The sequence below is a fragment of the Schistocerca cancellata genome, chromosome 5, assembly GCF_023864275.1.
Source record: "Schistocerca cancellata isolate TAMUIC-IGC-003103 chromosome 5, iqSchCanc2.1, whole genome shotgun sequence".
In the NCBI taxonomy this organism is placed as follows: Eukaryota; Metazoa; Arthropoda; class Insecta; order Orthoptera; family Acrididae; genus Schistocerca; species Schistocerca cancellata.
The window spans coordinates 639,638,032-639,658,915 of NC_064630.1; the positions used below are offsets into that span (position 1 = coordinate 639,638,032).

Sequence of the window (20,884 nt, forward strand, 5' to 3'; positions counted from 1 at the left end):
GATTACATCGAAAACTGAGGTCTTGAACACGCGGCTGCCCCTGCTTCCGGTACAGCGCTCAGGGTCTTAATTCGTCCTTCTCGGCCTTGAAGGCAAATTAAGGGATATTTCGGCACGCGCAAAGCACCTGTTCCGGGAACAGATTAGTCCTTCCAGTGAGAAAGCTGCGCAGGAAACAAAGGCCCAACTCGAATGCCAAAATATCTTTAATGAAGCTCGTTAGAAGCTAGAAGGAAGTAAATTCTTCTGCTGGAACGTTATTTTTGAACAGGCTTGTAAATTGTGCGTTTCTTATCATCAGCTTGATCAATCAACGGCGTATTCAGCTTCGTTTATTTATTTATTCTTTTGCTCCTGTGGTATAATCGGATACTACGATATTTAACCAGGAAACGATTAAATGTATAATTAACACGCAGAAAGCTAATTATGCAAAAAACAAGCACATTAAGAGAAAAAAATAGGTCTGGTATAGGCATAGGCGTGTCGCAAGCTGTATACAGAGTGTTACAAAAAGGCACGGCCAAACTTTCAGGAAACATTCCTCACACACAAAGAAAGAAAATATGTTATGTGGACATGTGTCCGGAAACGCTTACTTTCCATGTTAGATCTCATTTTATTACTTCTCTTCAAATCACATTAATCATGGAATGGAAACACACAGCAACAGAACGTACCAGCGTGACTTCAAACACTTTGTTACAGGAAATGTTCAAAACGTCCTCCGTTAGCGAGGCTACATGCATCCATCTTCCGCCGCATGGAATCCCTGATGCGCTGATGCAGCCCTGGAGAATGGCGTATTGTGTCACAGCCGTCCACAAAACGAGCACGAAGAGTCTGTATATTTGGTACCGGGGTAGCGTAGACAAGAGCTTTCAAACTTGTAAAGGCACATGTTCTAGCAGCACAGGTAGAGTATCCCGTATGAAATCATGATAACGTGCTCCATTGAGCATAGGTGGATGAACATGGGGCCCAATCAAGACATCACCAACAATGCCTGCCCAAACGTTCACAGAAAATCTTTGTTGAAGACATGGTTGCGCAATTGCGTGCGGATTCTCGTCAGCCCACAAATGTTGATTGTGAAAATTTACAGTTTGATCACGTTGGAATGAAGCCTCACCCGTAAAGAGAACATTTGCACTGAAATGAGGATTGACACATTGTTGGATGAACCATTCGCAGAAGTGTACCCGTGGAGGCCAATCAGCTGCTGATAGTGCCTGCACACGCTGTACATGGTACGGAAACAACTGTTTCTACCGTAGCACTCTCCATACAGTGTCGTGGTCAACGATACCTTGTACAGCAGCAACGTCTCTGACGCTGACATTAGGGTTATCGTCAACTGCACGAAGAATTGCCTCGTCCATTGCAGATGTCCTCGTCGTTCTAGGTCTTCCCTAGTCGCGAGTCATAGGCTGGAATGTTCCGTGCTCCCTAAGACAACGATCAATTGCTTCGAACGTCTTCCTGTCGGGACACCTTCGTTCTGGAAATCTGTCTCGATACAAACGTACCGCGACACGGCTATTGCCCCGTGCTAATCCATACATTAAATGGGCATCTGACTGCAAAACCACGTTCGTGATGAACACTAACCTGTTGATGCTACGTACTGATGTGCTTGATGCTAGCACTGTAGAGCAATAAGTCGCATGTCAACACAAGCACCGAAGTGAACATTACCTTCATTCAATTGGGCCAACTGGCGGTGAATCGAGGAAGTACAGTACATACTGAGGAAACTAAAATGAGCTCTAACATGGAAATTAAGTGTTTCCGGACACATGTTCACATAACATATATTCTTTATTTCTGTGTGAGGAATGTTTCCTGAAAGTTTGGCCGTACCTTTTTGTAACACCCTGTAGATTCAATGAATATGGTCACATTGAACTACTTAGAGTAAATTTTTAAATCTGGGTTTTTTTCTTTACATCTGAGGTTTACCGACACGTTAATATTTGCAATGACGTAGCCTCATACTGGACGCTGATCGAAGATACTTTATTAATAAAACGAATCTCAGTTATAATGTCCTTTGACGAATATGCACATAACTACAGATAACATACACATCTCCCCTCTGACGCTGTCTGTGGTGTGCAAATACTACCAGCGCATGAGTCGTGGTAGCCGGCCGCTTGAAGGTCTGGGAAGGTACTACGCCTGTACTGCCGCCGTATGACGGCTGACATACTGCTGGTGACAACCACTGTGAACTGGACCGGGGAGCACGGAAACAAAATCGCTGGTACTGCCGATCTGACACATAGGTCATAACTGACTTCGCACGGTCCGGCAGTGGCCCAAAACAGTCGGCGGGGATTGATATTGGCGTGGCGCTGCGAGGACGCGTGGCCTGGAGTAGCTAAATAGTGACCTGCCTCCAGCGGTCTCTGCTGCGAACGGTACGCTGCCTGTCGACGAGGTGGCCGCTCCCAGACGTTGTGTGGAAGCGATGTGTAACTCCGAGGTAGAACCCAGGACACGCAAGGAAATATCTGTGTTTTGATGAGAGTCGTTTACGCATGTCCTCCTAGCGGAGAGGCTACCCGCACAAACTACCTGGTGTGCGTAGGAAACAACTACCAGGCGGATACAACATGCAGATATCTGCACAAACATCACAACCGAATGTCCCTACAGCCAGCTGCTCAACAGTTCAGAGTAGACTTCACATAACTCTGCGGTAACATATAGTTTCCTCTCATTTAGGTGTAAAGTAACTCGTTAGGAGTACACGCAGATTCGACTACTACACAACTGTTTAATTTTAAGAGAGTATTTTTAATTTCTGTTCCAAATTTCGTGTAATAACAATAGGTTTAGTTTTACAGCTCCCTCCAACCACCTGCTTCATTGGTCAGAGCAGTCTGCTTGTAATTCTTCGGTAGCATATCTGTAATTTTCTCTCATTTGTGTATAAACTAACTCATTAGAAGTACATGCAGATTTCATTACGACAATGATATAACAAAAACAATGAAAGTGTATTTTTTTTAGAGAGAATACCTTTAATTTATTTTACAAATTTCATTTAATTATTTAATTAAATCGTTGTTAAAATATGGGTGCAATGGACGTTACGTAGATATTAATAACAAAGCGTGTGTAATTAACTATAGTTAATTCTGATAGTTACTTTTTTCTTATTTTTGTTGCAGTCCCGGTGACACCACAGCCTATCCCTGTGATCGTGCCAACCAACAAGACTAACGGGACCATCTCACCACCGTTCGCGCCAGAGGTAAGTACACTCTCTAGAATCAAGAGACAGCGTCCAGTCTCTGTCTGCAAGTGCCGTCAGTCATCCGGTTCCTGAAATTTTTGCCTCTAGACGTAGCCCTTATATCCGGAAGACTTTGCTCATAAAGCATTTCCTGGATCCTTTTTGTGATTATCAAAACTAGACATAGTTGTCTCACTGGGAATTCCGCGATCGTTCATTAAGTAAAATATCGAGTTTCAGTCTTCGATCGCTATTCTTTATTTTCAATTACCGGTTTCGGGCTAGCTGCCCATCTTCAGATCATATGTTGTAGTTACAGAGTTACTTTCGGGCTAGCTGCCCATCTTCAGATCATATGTTGTAGTTACAGAGTTACTCTGTAACTACAACATATGATCTGAAGATGGGCAGCTAGCCCGAAACCGGTAATTGAAAATAAAGAATAGCGATCGAAGACTGAAACTCGATATTTTACTTTTTGTGATTATCTGTCTCACTGTCGGTCTTTCACAAGATAAGGACACATCATCATCCGAGGAAATCAGCATGTAGAACATCTGAAGCCTGCGACATACCATCCGACTTTCGGAAAATATTATCCTCATAATCATCTCATGCAACCAGGATGCTAACAACAATAATATATAGATGAATGAAAAGGAAAACTGAGTGTCGGTCAGATAACGATCACTTTGGTTTTCAGGCAGGTAAAGGCACCAGAGAGAGACAGTCGTTACGTTGCGCTTGGTGATAAAATCAAGGCTGAAGAAAAATCAATACACGTTAATAGCATTTTTCGACCTGGAAAAAGGGTTCGCCAGTGTAATATGGTGTAAGATATTAGAAATTCTGACAAAATTAGAAGTCAGCCGTAAGGAAAGGAGTGTAGTGTACAATACGTATAACAGCCAAGGAGGACCAAAAGATTGAAAGAGCAAGAAGGAAATGCGCATTTTAATTAGGATATAAGTCACGGATGCAGTCTTTCGCCCATGCTGTTGAATCTAAACATCGAAGGTGGAATGACGGAAATAAAAGAAAAGTTTAAGAGCAGGATTAAAATTCAGGGTGGAAGGACATCAGTGATAAGATTCACTGACAGAATTGCAATCCTCAGTGAAAGGGAAGATGAATTACAGGATCAGGAATGGAATATAAAGTCTAATGGATATACATATGGATTGCGAGTGAATCGAAGAAAGACGAAAGTAATGAAAAGTTGCTGAAATTATAGAAGCGAGAAACTAAACATGACAACTGGCTATCACAAAGTAGACGAAGTTAAAGAACTGAGCTATCCTGAAAGCAAAATATCCCATGGCAGACGATGCGAGCAGGATGTAAAAAGCATATTAGCACAGGAAAAGAGCACATTCCTGGCCAAGAGAATTTTAGTAGTATCAAACATAGACCGTAATTTGATAAACAAATTTCTGAGAAATTTGGAGCACAGTATAGCATGGTGGTGAAACGGACTGCGGGGAAACCGGGAAAGAAGAGAATCGTGCCGTTTGAGATGTGGTGCTATAGAACAATGTTGAAAGTTAGGTGTACTGAAAAGGTAAAAAACGGGGAGGCTCTCCAGAGAATTGGTGAAGCGAGGAAGAAGGGACGGGGTAATATGATACGTGTTAAGATATCACGAAATTCCTTAAGTGGTACTAGAGGGAGCTGTGGATCGTAAGAACTGTACAGGAAGACAGATTAGAATTCATCCACCAAATAACTGGCGGCGTTGGGTGCTAGCCGGAGAGAAGAGGTAGGTGCAGAAGAGAAATTCATGGTGGACCGCTTCAAAACAATCCGTAGACTGGCGCGGAAAGAAAATAAGGGTCTTGTTGTGACATTGTATCTATTGATTTGTTCGTTGGCAAATCAAGGAACATTAAGAGGGGATGGAGGCTAGTAATGGAGGAGTTGAATGGAACACTGTAGTTCACGCACTCAGAAGATTATTTAGGTGCATGGACGTGAAAATAAATGAAGGAATAAGGGAAAGAGCATAAGAAAGCAACAAGTGTACTACTGTGGAAGCACCGAAATCTGAAAAGTGAAGAAATAGTGGAGTGTTAACCATCTTTTTTTGTAAAAAAAAAGGTAAAGATAAAAGACCTTATTAAGTTATGTCTTTCATCCTCCAGAATATTAGATATAAGGCTTATAGGAGAACTTCCAGTTTCAGAAATAAAACGACAAAGTATGATAAAAAAATTTGTGGTAAGTTCTTATGATACCAAACTGCTGAGGTAATCGGTCCCTAAGCTAACGCACTACTTAATCTGCCTCAAACTAACTTACGCTAAGGACAACACGCACACCCTTGGCCGAAGGAGGACTCGAACTTCCGACGGGGAAGATGAGAAAATCGTGACATGGCCCCCTTAGACCGAGCGGCTACCCCGTGCGGCAAAGAAAATTTCTGATTTCTGCGTTGTAAGATTTTAATTCAGCTGGGGTAATAGAAACGCAGTGAGTTCTGAGACGCCTCCACTAGAAGGGCAAGGAAGGCCCGAGCAAATGGGGATTGAATATCATTAGTTAATGTACGTTTGAACTAGAATTTATAAAAATTACAGAATTTCACATAATTCATCAAATTAGCAAAGATATGATGATAAAATCAAAGCGAGAGGTTACTAATTTCAAAACTGAGATCACAGCGAAGCAAAGACATAGATATGATGAAATTTACCAAATAAACTTTGCACCAGTGATCATATGATAGTAAAATTACATAATCTTAACAGTGTAGGCCTTTAAATAAAATGAAACACCACTTGAAATTTTTAGCAAGACGTAATTCACCCGTACTCACAGTGATACCCAACTAAACCTTATCTGCGCACATTCAGTGGCATTCAAATCAATTTAAAGAATGTTTAAGAAACGACATTTTCATTAACTGGAACAGGAAATTTGAAGCTGAAACATTTGAAAAATACACTGACAAGGAACCCCTTGAGTGCGAATTCAGAAGCTTAGTCTTTAGTAACGCTCATTTGAAAGTGTTCTGTTAACCATTATGACCGAAAATATTAACTGGTAATGACTCACAATGTGTTTGATCGGTTAAGTTTGTTTATCTCATCTACAAATTTTCGGATCGATTCCGCAGTTGGCAGTGCGTCGTCAGGTTGAAACTTTCTTTGAAATTTCGATACCTTAAGTCTTACAATCAGTCGCACTGTTTAAAGGTAGTGAACCACTTACTGCTTCCTTTGAAAAAAAAAAAAAAAGTTCAGATGTGTTTGAATTCCTAAGGGACCAAACTGCTGAGATCATCGGTCCCTAGACTTACACACTAAACAAACTTAATTTATGCTAAGAACAACACACACACACCCAGACCCGAGGGAGGACTCAAACTTCGACGGGACGGGTCCGCGCAATCCGTGACATGGCGCCTCTAACCGTGTGGCCACTCCGCTCGGTTCCTTTGCAATAACTGTGATCTATGTCGCGCGCAATTTGATGTGCATGGCGTATAATGTCACTATCATGCACATCCTCTAAATTTGTATCGAGCATCCTTGAAATGCGCAAACACTAGCTTTTGTAACAAGTTTACCATGTCCTCTTTGAATGTCTGTAGTTTTTCTCATACATAACACTGTCGTATTTCTGCCGACTTACCCGAAATCTGTTCATTATTGCTTTTTTACTGTGTCATGGATGATCTTCCATGTAAGTTTAATACCCGCTCCTTGGACAACGATTGTACTACGTTTGAGTGGAGCCGGTATCACTTTCAGTATCACTTTCACTTGTTAAGCACTTATTGTCATCGTTTTACTCATGTACATTGTCCGCGTAGTCGAGCGTATACGACGCCACACATTCTACTGACTCATCTTGCAGAAACGCTAATATTTCATCTGCTACTTCTTTCTTGCTCTGCGAAATTCTTTGGGTTCCTTTCTAAAGAAATGTCCACTTCGACAACTGTTGTTGTACATATAGTGCAATGTTTGGTTGTTTTCGTTACCATTGATCTGCTTTGTAACAATACCACTAGCACTGTAGCATTGTTGTGAGTTACAAGTCGACTAAGCATTTCAACTACGCTCCGTAGCATCGTGCTGTGCTCACCGTTGGATTCCCCCAGTCCCGCCTCCTGTTGCACATTAGCAGCCAATATCGTGGTTGCATGGTAGACAAAATGTGGGGTGTCAAATGCCGTTAACATCATTAGTCTTCTGCGACCTCGCACTCGAGGGGTTCTTTATGAGCACTGGGTTTGCGAGCGGTTCGCGCCAGGCAGTAGAACTCTTGACACTCCATAAGAGCACGACCAAACAGCTTAATTAACCTGGTTCTAAGACTTAACACAAGGCTATAATAACAAACACAGTAAAATGAACAATATAGCATGGCAACAAGCAGCTGAATCTCACTCCCTGGGGATTAGATTTATGGATTAGCTACTCGTTTTCATTCCGTACCACTGAGTTATACAGCATAAGCAGGGAAAAGTAAAAATTCCTGGTACCAAGGAATATAGCAGAACTGCAATAAGCTAACACAGTTTTGCTCCATCTGCAAGATGTAGACAATTTTTGGTCGCAAAACCCGCACTACAGGGTTTGATAAAAAAAAATCCCATTAATGGCTTAGGGAGCCCTGGCTGGGCCAACGCCATAAGAAGCATCCGCAAAGAACACAGATGAAGCGTTAAATTCACACCAGAACTTTAAGGAATGGCAAAATTTACTGAATGTAAGGGGGTATGTCATCACTCGCTTCTTTCACCCAAGGACCACCGCAATAAACAGCAAGCATGCTTCAGCACGGGAGGCTGAACCTTGTCAAACAAATCAAGTGATTTAAATAGCGACATGATAATTAGTGGGTATCTGATCCTCTTAGAAGTCCGTCCACATAACAAGCACTACCCAAGTTAATACGCCTTGCAAGACATTTGGCTGATATAACATGTAGTAACTGCAGAGGAAGTACCCGTGGTCTAGGGGTAGCATCTTTGATTCATAATCAAAAAAACGTGTTCGGTCCCGGGTTCGGTCTCCGCCACTGCCTAAATTTTGATAAATAATCAGCATTGGCGGCCGAAGACTTCCGGCATAAGAAGTCAGCCTCATTCTGCCAACGGCCTTGTCAAAGAGGGCGGAGGAGCGGATAGAGGTTCAGGGCACTCTCTTGTCCTAGGGGTGGGAAATTGCCCCTAAAGGCGGAAGAATCAGCAATGATCAACGACATGAGGATGCAGAAGGCAATGGAAACCACTGCATTAAAGACACGTAACGTGTATCCACAGGACATGTGGCTTGTAATTGAAGAAGTGTCATGATGATCTCTCCATTGGCAAAAGATTCCGGAATAGTCCCCCATTCGGATCTCCGGGAGGGGACTGCCAACGGGGAGGCTACCATGAGAAAAAGTTTGAATAATCTACGAAAGAATAACGTTCTACGAGTCGGGGCGTGGAATGTCAGAAGCTTGAACGTGGTAGGGAAACTAGAAAATCTGAAAAGGGAAATGCAAAGGCTCAATCTAGATATAGTAGGGGTCAGTGAAGTGAAGTGGAAGGAAGACAAGGACTTCTGGTCAGATGAGTATCGGGTAATATCAACAGCAGCAGTAAATGGTATAACAGGTGTGGGATTCGTTATGAATAGGGAGGTAGGGCAGAGGGTGTGTTACTGTGAACAGTTCAGTGACCGGGTTGTTCTAATCAGAATCGACAGCAGACCAACACCGACAACGATAGTTCAGGTATACATGCCGACGTCGCAAGCTGAAAATGAACAGATAGAGGAAGTGTATGAGGATATTGAAAGGGTAATGCAGTATGTAAAGGGGGACGAAAATCTAATAGTCATGGGCGACTGGAATGCAGTTTTAGGGGAAGGAGTAGAAGAAAAGGTTACAGGAGAATATGGGCTTGGGACAAGGAATGAAAGGGGAGAAAGACTAATTGAGTTCTGTAACAAGTTTCAGCTAGTAATAGCGAATACCCTGTTCAAGAATCACAAGCGGAGGAGGTATACTTGGAAAAGGCCGGGAGATACGGGAAGCTTACAATTAGATTACATCATCGTCAGACAGAGATTCCGAGATCAGATACTGGATTGTAAGGCGTACCCAGGAGCAGATATAGACTCAGATCACAATATAGTAGTGATGAAGAGTAGGCTGAAGTTCAAGACATTAGTCAGGAAGAATCAATACGCAAAGAAGTGGGATACGGAAGTACTAAGGAATGACGAGATACGTTTGAAGTTCTCTAACGCTATAGATACAGCAATAAGGAATAGCGCAGTAGGCAGTACAGTTGAAGAGGAATGGGCATCTCTAAAAAGGACCATCACAGAAGTTGGGAAGGAAAACATAGGTACAAAGAAGGTAGCTGCGAAGAAACCATGGCTAACAGAAGAAATACTTCAGTTGATTGATGAAAGGAGGAAGTACAAACATGTTCCGGGAAAATCGGGAATACAGAAATACAAGTCGCTGAGGAATGAAATAAATAGGAAGTGCAGGGAAGCTAAGACGAAATGGCTGTAGGAAAAATGTGAAGACATCGAAAAAGATATGATTGTCGGAAGGACAGACTCAGCATACAGGGAAGTCAAAACAACCTTTGGTGACATTAAAAGCAACGGTGGTAACATTAAGAGTGCAACGGGAATTCCACTGTTAAATGCAGAGGAGAGAGCAGATAGGTGGAAAGAATACATTGAAAGCCTCTATGAGGGTGAAGATTTATCTGATGTGGTAGAAGAAGAAACAGGAGTCGATTTAGAAGAGAGAGGGGATCCAATATTAGAATCGGAATTTAAAAGAGCTTTGGAGGACTTACACTCAAATAAGGCAGAAGGGATAGATAACATTCCATCAGAATTTCTAAAATCATTGGGGGAAGTGGCAACAAATCGACTATTCACGTTGGTGTGTAGAATATATGAGCCTGGCGATATACCATCTGACTTTCGGAAAAGCATCATCCACACAATCACGAAGACGGCAAGAGCTGACAAGTGCGGGAATTATCGCACAATCAGCTTAACAGCTCATGCATCGAAGCTGCTTACAAAAATAATATACAGAAGAACGGAAAAGAAAATTGAGAATGCACTAGGTGACGATCAGTTTGGCTTTAGGAAAAGTAAAGGGACGAGAGAGGCAATTCTGACGTTACGGCTAATAATGGAAGCAAGACTAAAGAAGAATCAAGACACTTTCATAGGATTTGTCGACCTGGAAAAAGCGTTCGACAATATAAAATGGTGCAAGCTGTTCGAGATTCTGAAAAAAGTAGGGGTAAGCTATAGGGGTAAGCTATAGGGAGAGACGGGTCATATACAATATGTACAACAACCAAGAGGGAATAATAATAGTGGACGATCAAGAACGAAGTGCTCATATTAAGAAGGGTGTAAGACAAGGCTGTAGGCTTCCGCCCCTACTCTTCAATCTGTACATCGAGGAAGCAATGATGGAAATAAAAGAAAGGTTCAGGAGTGGAATTAAAATACAAGGTGAAAGGATATCAGTGATACGATTCGCTGATGATATTGCTATCCTGAGTGAAAGTGAAGAAGAATTAAATGATCTGTGGAACGGAATGAACAGTCTAATGAGCACACAGTATGGTTTGAGAGTAAATCGGAGAAAGACGAAGGTAATGAGAAGTAGAAGAAATGAGAACAGCGAGAAACTTAACATCAGGATGGATGGTCACGAAGTCAATGAAGTTAAGGAATTCTGCTACCTAGGCAGTAAAATGACCAATGACGGACGGAGCAAGAAGGACTTCAAAAGCAGACTCGCTATGGCAAAAAAGGCATTTCTGGTCAAGAGAAGTCTACTAATATCAAATACCGGCCTTAATTTGAGGAAGAAATTTCTGAGGATGTACGTCTGGAGTACAGCATTGTATGGTAGTGAAACGTGGACTGTGGGAAAACCGGAACAGAAGAGAATCGAAGCATTTGAGATGTGGTGCTATAGACGAATGTTGAAAATTAGGTGGACTGATAAGGTAAGGAATGAGGAGGTTCTACGCAGAATCGGAGAGGAAAGGAATATGTGGAAAACACTGATAAGGAGAAGGGACAGGATGGTAGGACATCTGCTAAGACATGAGGGAACGACTTCCATGTTACTAGAGGTAGCTGTAGAGGGCAAAAACTGTAGAGGAAGACAGAGATTGGAATACGTCAAGCAAATAATTGAGGACGTAGGTTGCAGGTGCTACTCTGAGATGAAGAGGTTAGCACAGGAAAGGAATTCGTGGCGGGCCGTAGAATGCTGGCCGGTGTGGCCGAGCGGTTCTAGGTGCTTCAGTCTGGAACCGCGTGATCGCTACGGTCGCAGATTCGAATCCTGCCTCGGGCATGGATGTGTGTGATGTCCTTAGGTTAGTTTCGTTTAAGTAGTTCTACGTTCTAGGGGACTGATGACTTCAGATAGTCCCATAGTGCTCAGATCCATTTGAAATACACTCCTGGAAATGGAAAAAAGAACACATTGACACCGGTGTGTCAGACCCACCATACTTGCTCCGGACACTGCGAGAGGGCTGTACAAGCAATGATCACACGCACGGCACAGCGGACACACCAGGAACCGCGGTGTTGGCCGTCGAATGGCGCTAGCTGCGCAGCATTTGTGCACCGCCGCCGTCAGTGTCAGCCAGTTTGCCGTGGCATACGGAGCTCCATCGCAGTCTTTAACACTGGTAGCATGCCGCGACAGCGTGGACGTGAACCGTATGTGCAGTTGACGGACTTTGAGCGAGGGCGTATAGTGGGCATGCGGGAGGCCGGGTGGACGTACCGCCGAATTGCTCAACACGTGGGACGTGAGGTCTCCACAGTACATCGATGTTGTCGCCAGTGGTCGGCGGAAGGTGCACGTGCCTGTCGACCTGGGACCGGACCGCAGCGACGCACGGATGCACGCCAAGACCGTAGGATCCTATGCAGTGCCGTAGGGGACCGCACCGCCACTTCCCAGCAAATTAGGGACACTATTGCTCCTGGGGTATCGGCGAGGACCATTCGCAACCGTCTCCATGAAGCTGGGCTACGGTCCCGCACACCGTTAGGCCGTCTTCCGCTCACGCCCCAACATCGTGCAGCCCGCCTCCAGTGGTGTCGCGACAGGCGTGAATGGAGGGACGAATGGAGACGTGTCGTCTTCAGCGATGAGAGTCGCTTCTGCCTTGGTGCCAATGATGGTCGTATGCGTGTTTGGCGCCGTGCAGGTGAGCGCCACAATCAGGACTGCATACGACCGAGGCACACAGGGCCAACACCCGGCATCATGGTGTGGGGAGCGATCTCCTACACTGGCCGTACACCACTGGTGATCGTCGATGGGACACTGAATAGTGCACGGTACATCCAAACCGTCATCGGACCCATCGTTCTACCATTCCTAGACCGGCAAGGGAACTTGCTGTTCTAACAGGACAATGCACGTCCGCATGTATCCCGTGCCACCCAACGTGCTCTAGAAGGTGTAAGTCAACTACCCTGGCCAGCAAGATCTCCGGATCTGTCCCCCGTTGAGCATGTTTGGGACTGGATGAAGCGTCGTCTCACGCGGTCTGCACGTCCAGCACGAACGCTGGTCCAACTGAGGCGCCAGGTGGAAATGGCATGGCAAGCCGTTCCACAGGACTACATCCAGCATCTCTACGATCGTCTCCATGGGAGAATAGCAGCCTGCATTGCTGCGAAAGGTGGATATACACTGTACTAGTGCCGACATTGTGCATGCTCTGTTGCCTGTGTCTATGTGCCTGTGGTTCTGTCAGTGTGATCATGTGATGTATCTGACCCCAGGAATGTGTCAATAAAGTTTCCCCTTCCTGGGACAATGAATTCACGGTGTTCTTATTTCAATTTCCAGGAGTGTATTTGGACTCGTAGAATGAGCGTTTGGAGGAAACAGTATGACTCCTCTGGTACAAATACTTGATTGACGAAAAAGTTCACCTCATTTTCCTCTAACGTCCTAACGTACGACTTTCCCGTTCCACTGCAACGTATCTGAATGCGCTGTGAGGCAATAGTGTGGCTGAGGTCGTTATCGTGTGGTGATGTTCTCCCGTCACAGCGGGTCTACCAGGTTAATGTCATGTTATCATGATAGTTCTTCGCCGTAACACCCTTGAGACTATTTAGAGAGTAGGCACCTCACATGCGCAGAAAAGTTCAAGAGCAACACTCGAAAGCTGCAAACCGTCTCGGTTACGTTTTCCGTTCTTGTCCCCATGCAAGCGAAGGGAAGATAATGGGATGATCGATACTGCTCACTACATGGAGGGAGACGTATCAGTTCAGTAACAGTTTCACGAAAGAAAAGTCATTTAACTGATATACACCAGAAACACATGGATCGAGAGCCAATAAATTGTAGAATCTCAAAACTATATCACCAGTATCCGCTTTTCGCCTTCAAATTGAAAAGATGTCCCGTAGCTTCCTACCTTCATTCACGAAATTTCTTTGAATCTTACCGGCGAGTGTCAAAATCGACTAAACCCCATCTACATGTACACTATGTGATCAAAAGTATCCGGACACCTGGCTGAAAAAGACTTACAAGTTCGTGTGCCCTCCATCGGTAATGCTGGAATTCAGTATGATGTTGGCGCACCCTTAGCCTTGATGACAGCTTCCACTCTCGGAGCCATACGTTCAATCAGGTGCTCGAAGTTTTCTTGGGGAATGGAGTGCTGCACTGAGGAGAGGTATCGATGTCGGTCGGTGAGACCTGGCAAGAAACCGACGTTCCAAAACATCCCTAAGGTGTTCTATAGGATTCAGGTCAGCACTCTGTGCAGACCAGTCTATTACAGGGATGTTATTGTCGTGTAACCACTCCGACACAGGCCTTGTATTATGAAAAGGTGTTAGATCGTGTTGAAAGATGCAATCGCCATCCCCGAATTGCTCTTCAACAGCGGGAAGCAAGAAGGAGCTTAAAACATCAATGAAGGCCTGTGCTGTGATAGTGTCACGCGAAACAAGAGGTGCAAGCCCCCTCCATGGAAAACATGACCACACCATAACACCACCGCCTCCGAATTTTGCTTTTGGCACTGCACACGCTGGCAGATGACGTTTACCGGGCATCCGCCATACCCAAAGCCTGTCACCGGATCGCTACATTGTGTACCGTGATTCGCCACTCCGCATCACGTTTTTGCACTGTTCAATAGTCCAATGTTTACGCTCCTTACAGCAAGCTAGGCGTCGTTTGGCATTTACCGGCGTGACGTGTGGCTATGAGCAGCCGCTCGACCATGAAATCCAAGTTTTCTCACCTCCTGCCTAAATGTCATAGTACTTGGAGTGGATCCTGACGCAGTTTGGAATTCCTGTGTGATTGTCTGGATAGATGTCTGCCTATTACAAATTCGACCCACTTTAACATTCGTTTTTGATATTGGGTGTATTGTGCTTCGACCTACTTCCAGGTACTCCATAACAGCGTCCTGAGTAGTCATTAGACTTCGTGAGAGAGCACAATAGGGCGCTCCGCGGTACTCACGGAGTTCGAACGAGGTCAGGCGATTGGGTGTCATTTGTGTCATACGTCTGTATGCGAGTTTTCCACACTCCTAAACATCCCTAGGTCCACTGTTTCCAATGTGATAGTGAAGTGGAAACGTGAAGTGACACTTACAGCACAATAGCGCACAGGCATGACTTGTCTGTTGACTGATAGAGATCGCCAATAGTTAAAGAGGGTCGAATGTGTAATAGGCAGACATCTATCCAGGTCATCACACAGGAATTCCAAATTGCATCAGGATCCACTGCAAGTACTATGACAGTTAGGTGGGAATTGAGAAAACTTGGATTTCATGGTCGAGCGGCTGCTCATAAGCCACACACACGCCGGTAAATGCCAAACGACGCCTAGCTTGGTGTAAGGAGCGTAAATATTGGGCGATTGAACAGTGGAGAAACGTTGTGTGGAGTGAGGAATCACGGTACACAATGTGGCGATCCGATGGCAGAATGTGGGTATGGTGAATGCCCGGTGAACGTCATCTGCCAGGGTATGTAGCGCCAAAAGTAAAATTCGGAGTCGGTGGTGTTATGGTGTGGTGGTGTTTTTCATGGGAGGAGCTTGCACCTCTTGTTATTTTGCGTGACACTATCACAGCACAGGCCTACATTGATGTTTTAAGCACCTTCTTGCTTCCCACTGTTGAAGAGCAATTCGGGTACGGCGATTACATCTTTCAACACGATCGAGCACCTGCTCATAATGCACGGCCTGTGGCGGAGTGGTTACACGACAATAACATCTCTGTAATGTACTGTTTTGCACAGAGTCCTGACCTGAATCCTATAGAACACCTTTGGGCTGTTTTGGAATTCCGACTTCGTGCCAGGCCTCACCGACCGACATCGATAACTCTCCTCAGTGCAGCACTCCTTGAAGAATGGGCTGCTATTCCCCAAAAAACCTTCCAGCACCTAATTAAACATATGCCTGCGAGAGTGGAAGCTGTCATCAAGGCTAAGGGTGGGCCAACACCATACTTTAATTCCAGCATTACCGATGGAGGGCGCCACGAAGATGTAAGTCATTTTCAGCCAGGTGACCGGATACTTTTGATCACATAGCATACGTAGAAGGATGCAGTATATTGGTTGAGTCCTCTGGGAACATACGTTTTTGCAATTTTAACAATAAGTCACACGAGACATAGAACGCATCTCTCGCAGCCTCTGTCGCTGGATTTTGCTGAACATTTCTGCACGCTTCCAAGAAATATTCAAGTATTGGTCCATCTAGGATTTCGTAAGCTGCCTCGCGATCGTCTTCCCTCTCAGTAGCGCCATGTGGCCACCCGGAGACCGGTTTTCATGAGACCGTACTTTTTCGTGACTACCACTGCCAGTAGCCATGTACAATGGCTATATTTCTGCCAAGTTTTCCTGTGGTCCTTCAGTATCGCAGAAGGAACATTCTGCTTCTCGCAGCCCTATTGCATGACCTCGTTCAAACTCAGTGAGGTATTGATAATGGCTTGTGGCTCACCTTAAAGGCATTATTGAGTAACATCAACTCCCCACGTCCAATCTCAAAGGTAACTAACACTGATGACGGATACAGCGCGTACTTAAAAGAAATATCATCATAATGTCACTACTAGCTCCACTCTTAAGCGACTGGCGCGAAATTTGAATAGACATCATGTTTCAGACGTAGAAACACGCCTACCAACATTCGCTAATGTCACACAACTCCTTCTTGGTGCTGTGATTCTTTAATTGATATAACTACTTCCAGTGATTGGTACCGAGGTCATGGCGAGATGGGCTTCCGCCAAGGACGCTTGCACAGAGGGGCGCCAAATCTGACCGGGAAAAATCCAGTCTAAGAATTAACAGGGAGATACACCTGAGTTCTCCTACCCCTTTGTGTTTCTAAATGCTGCCTGCGAGAAGAAGCCTTTCCCTCTGCTCAAGGTGTAAATAAACTCTGTTGTTATTTCGTGCAAGTAGCTTCACAAATAAATTACTACCACGGAACAGGCATCCCACGGGTTATGTGTCAACAGACAGGCGTCACATGTGATATGTGTCAACAGCGTGCTAAGTTTATGCAGCTGCCACCTACACAGTTAGCTCGTGTACAACAATGGAAGTTTGCTGCTATTTCACTACGGTAGTATCGAAGGTTGGCGTGCGGATGCTGAAGCAAATATGCTATTTGACCGAAGGCTTCATATTTTTGCCGATTTTTGCCAGCTGGAGACTGAAGTGCACCCATTTTGCTTAGGGTGCTTCTAAATAATTGATACAATACTGACTGAACTGGGAAACAAATCTAACATATACAGCGGGTGTTCGAGAACTAATGCAAAACAATTTTCTTTGAAAGCAGGCTGTTTTTATCAGGGATTCCTATACACCTTATTATACTCCACTATTTTGTGTGCTAAACTTATTGTTAAACATAATCTCCGTTCATTGCCACGGCTTTACGCCAGCTTACTGGTTGGGCCTGTATGCCCGCAAGGTACTACTCGACTGGTCGACTTTTCGAAGCCAACCTATTGATGCATCAACAACCTCCATGTCATCCACGTACAGCTTCCCTCGGAGTTCTTCCTTCATTGGGCCAAAGAGATGGAAGTTGGAAGGTGCTATATCCGGGCTGTAGGGTGGATGAGGAAGAGCAGTGCAGTGAAGTGAAGTACTGTGAGTTTCTGTCGTGTGTGCAGGCTTACGCGAGGCCTTGCGTTATTATGGAGAAATTCGTTTGCGTCTTTGTGGCGACGAACATGCTGAAGTTGCGTCTTCAGTTTCGGCACGCGGAAGATCGGACAGCTATGTGCGAATTTGTTTGAATGTCCCAGTGAATATTCCACGATGTCCCAAAATAAATTTCCTGATTTTTTCAATCGAATCAGCCGAGAGAAAAGTGTTGCATTACTTTGAGAGCGCCCCTCGTAACAAACCATTCCATCACAGTTTTATGTACTGTTGGGAACACCTTAAGTGATAGCGCTGTATCTTATTCTGAGAAATGTACAACAGACTTTAATGCCAAATACTGCAGAAATATCGATACAGGTGAGCTAATTAATAAATTTACCATGTTTCAAGAAAGTAGAAAGATCTGATGAAGAGCAATGGAACAGCTTCCCATTTGGTTATTTTGTAGTATTTTTAAGTATGCTTAACGAGATCCTTATCCAAACATCGAAATAGCTTTGAGCATCATCATCATCATCATCATCATTTAAGACTGATTATGCCTTTCAGCGTTCAGTCTGGAGCATAGCCCCCCTTATACAGTTCCTCCATGATCCCCTATTCAGTGCTAACATTGCTGCCTCTTATGATGTTAAACCTATTACTTCAAAATCATTCTTAACCGAATCCAGGTACCTTCTCCTCGGTCTGCCCCGACTCCTCCTACCCTCTACTGCTGAATCCATGAGTTCATTCCCAGTTTTTCTTTGATTTCCTCATTGTGGACACCCTCCTGCCATTGTTCCCATCTACTAGTACCTGCAATCATCCTAGCTACTTTCATATCCGTAACCCCAACCTTGTTGATAAGGTAACCTGAATCCACCCAGCTTTCGCTCCCATACAACAAAGTTGGTCGAAAGATTGAACGGTGTACAGATAACTTAGTCTTGGTACTGACTTCCTTCTTGCAGAAGAGAGTAGATCGTAGCTGAGCGCTCACTGCATTAGCTTTGCGACACCTCGCTTCCCGTTCTTTCACTATGTTGCCATCCTGTGAGAATATGCATCCTAAGTACTTGAAACCGTCCACCTGTTCTAACTTTGTTCCTCCTATTTGGCACTCAATCCGTTTATATTTCTTTCCCACTGACATTACTTTCGTTTTGGAGATGCTAATCTTCATACCATAGTCCTTACATTTCTGATCTAGCTCTGAAATATTACTTCGCAAACTTTCAATCGAATCTGCCATCACAACTAAATCATCCGCATATGCAAGACTGCTTATTTTGTGTTCACATATCTTAATCTCACCCAGCCAGTCTATTGTTTTCAACATATGATCCATAAATAATATGAACAACAGTGGAGACAGGTTGCAGCCTTGTCTTACCGCTGAAACTACTCTGAACCATGAACTCAATTTACCGTCAACTCTAACTGCTGCCTGACTATCCATGTAAAGACCTTTAATTGCTTGCAAAAGTTTGCCTCCTATTCCATAATCTTGTAGAACAGACAATAACTTCCTCCTAGGAACCCGGTCATATGCCTTTTCTAGATCTATAAAGCATAGATACAATTCCCTGTTCCACTCATAACACTTCTCCATTATTTGCCGTAAGCTAAAGATCTGGTCCTGACAACCTCTAAGAGGCCTAAACCCACACTGATTTTCATCCAATTGGCCCTCAACTAATACTCGCACTTTCCTTTCAACAAGCTTTGAGCATATTTATGATAATTCCAGTCACTGGATCATCCAATCAACGCTGTTTGAGACAATTAGAGATGATAAGAAACTACTTAAGGTCGTGCTTAGGCGAAGCAGGCTGTTAGATTTTTGACTTCAGTGACATATTCAATGAATTTCCTTACTCAAAGACAATGTGAAGGAAAATTATATTAAAAACTCCATTCTTGGGGAAATGTGTTGTCAACACATAATTATTAAATTTTTCTTTTATTTCCACTTAATAATTTATCCAAATTAATAAAACCTCTTCTTTATTGTACATCATACTACAGGGTGGCGCCGAGTTGTAGGCTGTTCATTGTCGCCCACCAATAGTCATCAATTCAGTAAATACTTTTGCATTAACTTATTTGTTATTGTTTATAATCTGATTGATGTATGTGTATCTATTTGCTGTTTTATCTGCTCGTGGCGGGCAGCATTTCAATCGTAATTGCTTAGCATTCTGTATTCGAAGCCAGTTTTTCGTGCGACACCCGTTTTATACAGTATCTGCCATAAAGAGAAAGACATAGGTTTTGTTTTAGTTAATTTTCTTAAATGTTTATACAACTCACGATTTACTTAGTATAATGATAAATCTCGTTTGTTTCTTTATGTTGCTCATTTACAAATTTTTTTTTCAATAACGCTTAATTTTTATTAACCCTTCCTTACAAATTACAAAATTTCCTACACAAGCGCAGAAACAATTCCAGAATAGTATTTTTGGGCGCAGGATGATCGTGGTACGCCTCTGTGCTCAGTACATTGTATTTGTTTATTTTCAGAGTCAACTGCAAATCCCTGAAGGGATTCATCTCCAGTTTAACCTGACTATTAAAAGCGTCGATCCTCCACGCTCTTACTGAATTTCGCTACAGTTTGTTAGCCTTGCGACTTCTGTGTATACAACAGCATAAAGCGCGAAAAGCCTCAAGGAATTTCCGCCGGTATCCACTGGATCATTTATATGTGTTTTGAAAAGCAATGGTCGTTTGTTTGAGATACGCCCGAAGTTACTTTTACGACTGAAGATCTCTCTTTTTGGTTATACCTCTTCCTCCCGCCCTCCCCCTTCCTCCTCTTAGTTCTAATGCTACGTATTAGAGATGGCAGTTATCACTGGAACAACCGATATTTTTCATCTCCAGTTTAACCGGAATATTACAAGCGCTCAGAATAATCGGTTTCTGAAATAACTGAGTTTAAGTTTTTTATCGCTTGTATTTCCAGTAATAAATGTAATCTAACAAAGATTGAAAAACTCCACTTTTTTGCACAATCAGTTTCAAGGTACGTAGAATCAAAATATCAAATGAAATAGGTAGATAAAAGAAAACTTTGTCTGACCACTGTTCGCTGCTCTTCTGGAAGAATAATGAGGGGTTCAGTAGTTCAGAAAATCGGAAGTATTCTCTGATTCTAATTTTTTTAAACTCTGCTAAAAACCATGTTGTGATCGAGGCTCATACCACTACTTGGGCATTACCAATACACAGTGCTAAAGTTTGAAAACTGAGATTGGAGAACTCTGTTTTCGTGTTATGCTGTCCGTTTCCAAGGACTACACGCAGATAAAGGCATTTTATGTAGCCACACGTAGCCCATCAGCTACTTTCTATGAATGACTTAATATCTTAGCAGGCGTGAGCACATCTTGCACACTGCACGCACACTTGTGTCATCTAATAGGTCTCGCCATGCTGC

At 43.6% G+C, this 20,884-nt stretch overlaps 1 protein-coding gene across 3 annotated transcripts in view; it reads left to right on the top strand.

The window, feature by feature from the left end:
- The window catches only part of LOC126188073 (tyrosine-protein kinase transmembrane receptor Ror-like), a 675,128-nt gene that overhangs the window by 471,997 nt on the left and 182,247 nt on the right, over positions 1–20,884 (top strand). For all 3 annotated transcript variants that reach the window (XM_049929521.1, XM_049929522.1, XM_049929520.1), the window contains one exon: positions 3,180–3,262. In XM_049929521.1, the coding sequence (XP_049785478.1) occupies positions 3,180–3,262 (83 nt within the window). The remainder of the gene's footprint in view (positions 1–3,179; positions 3,263–20,884) is intronic.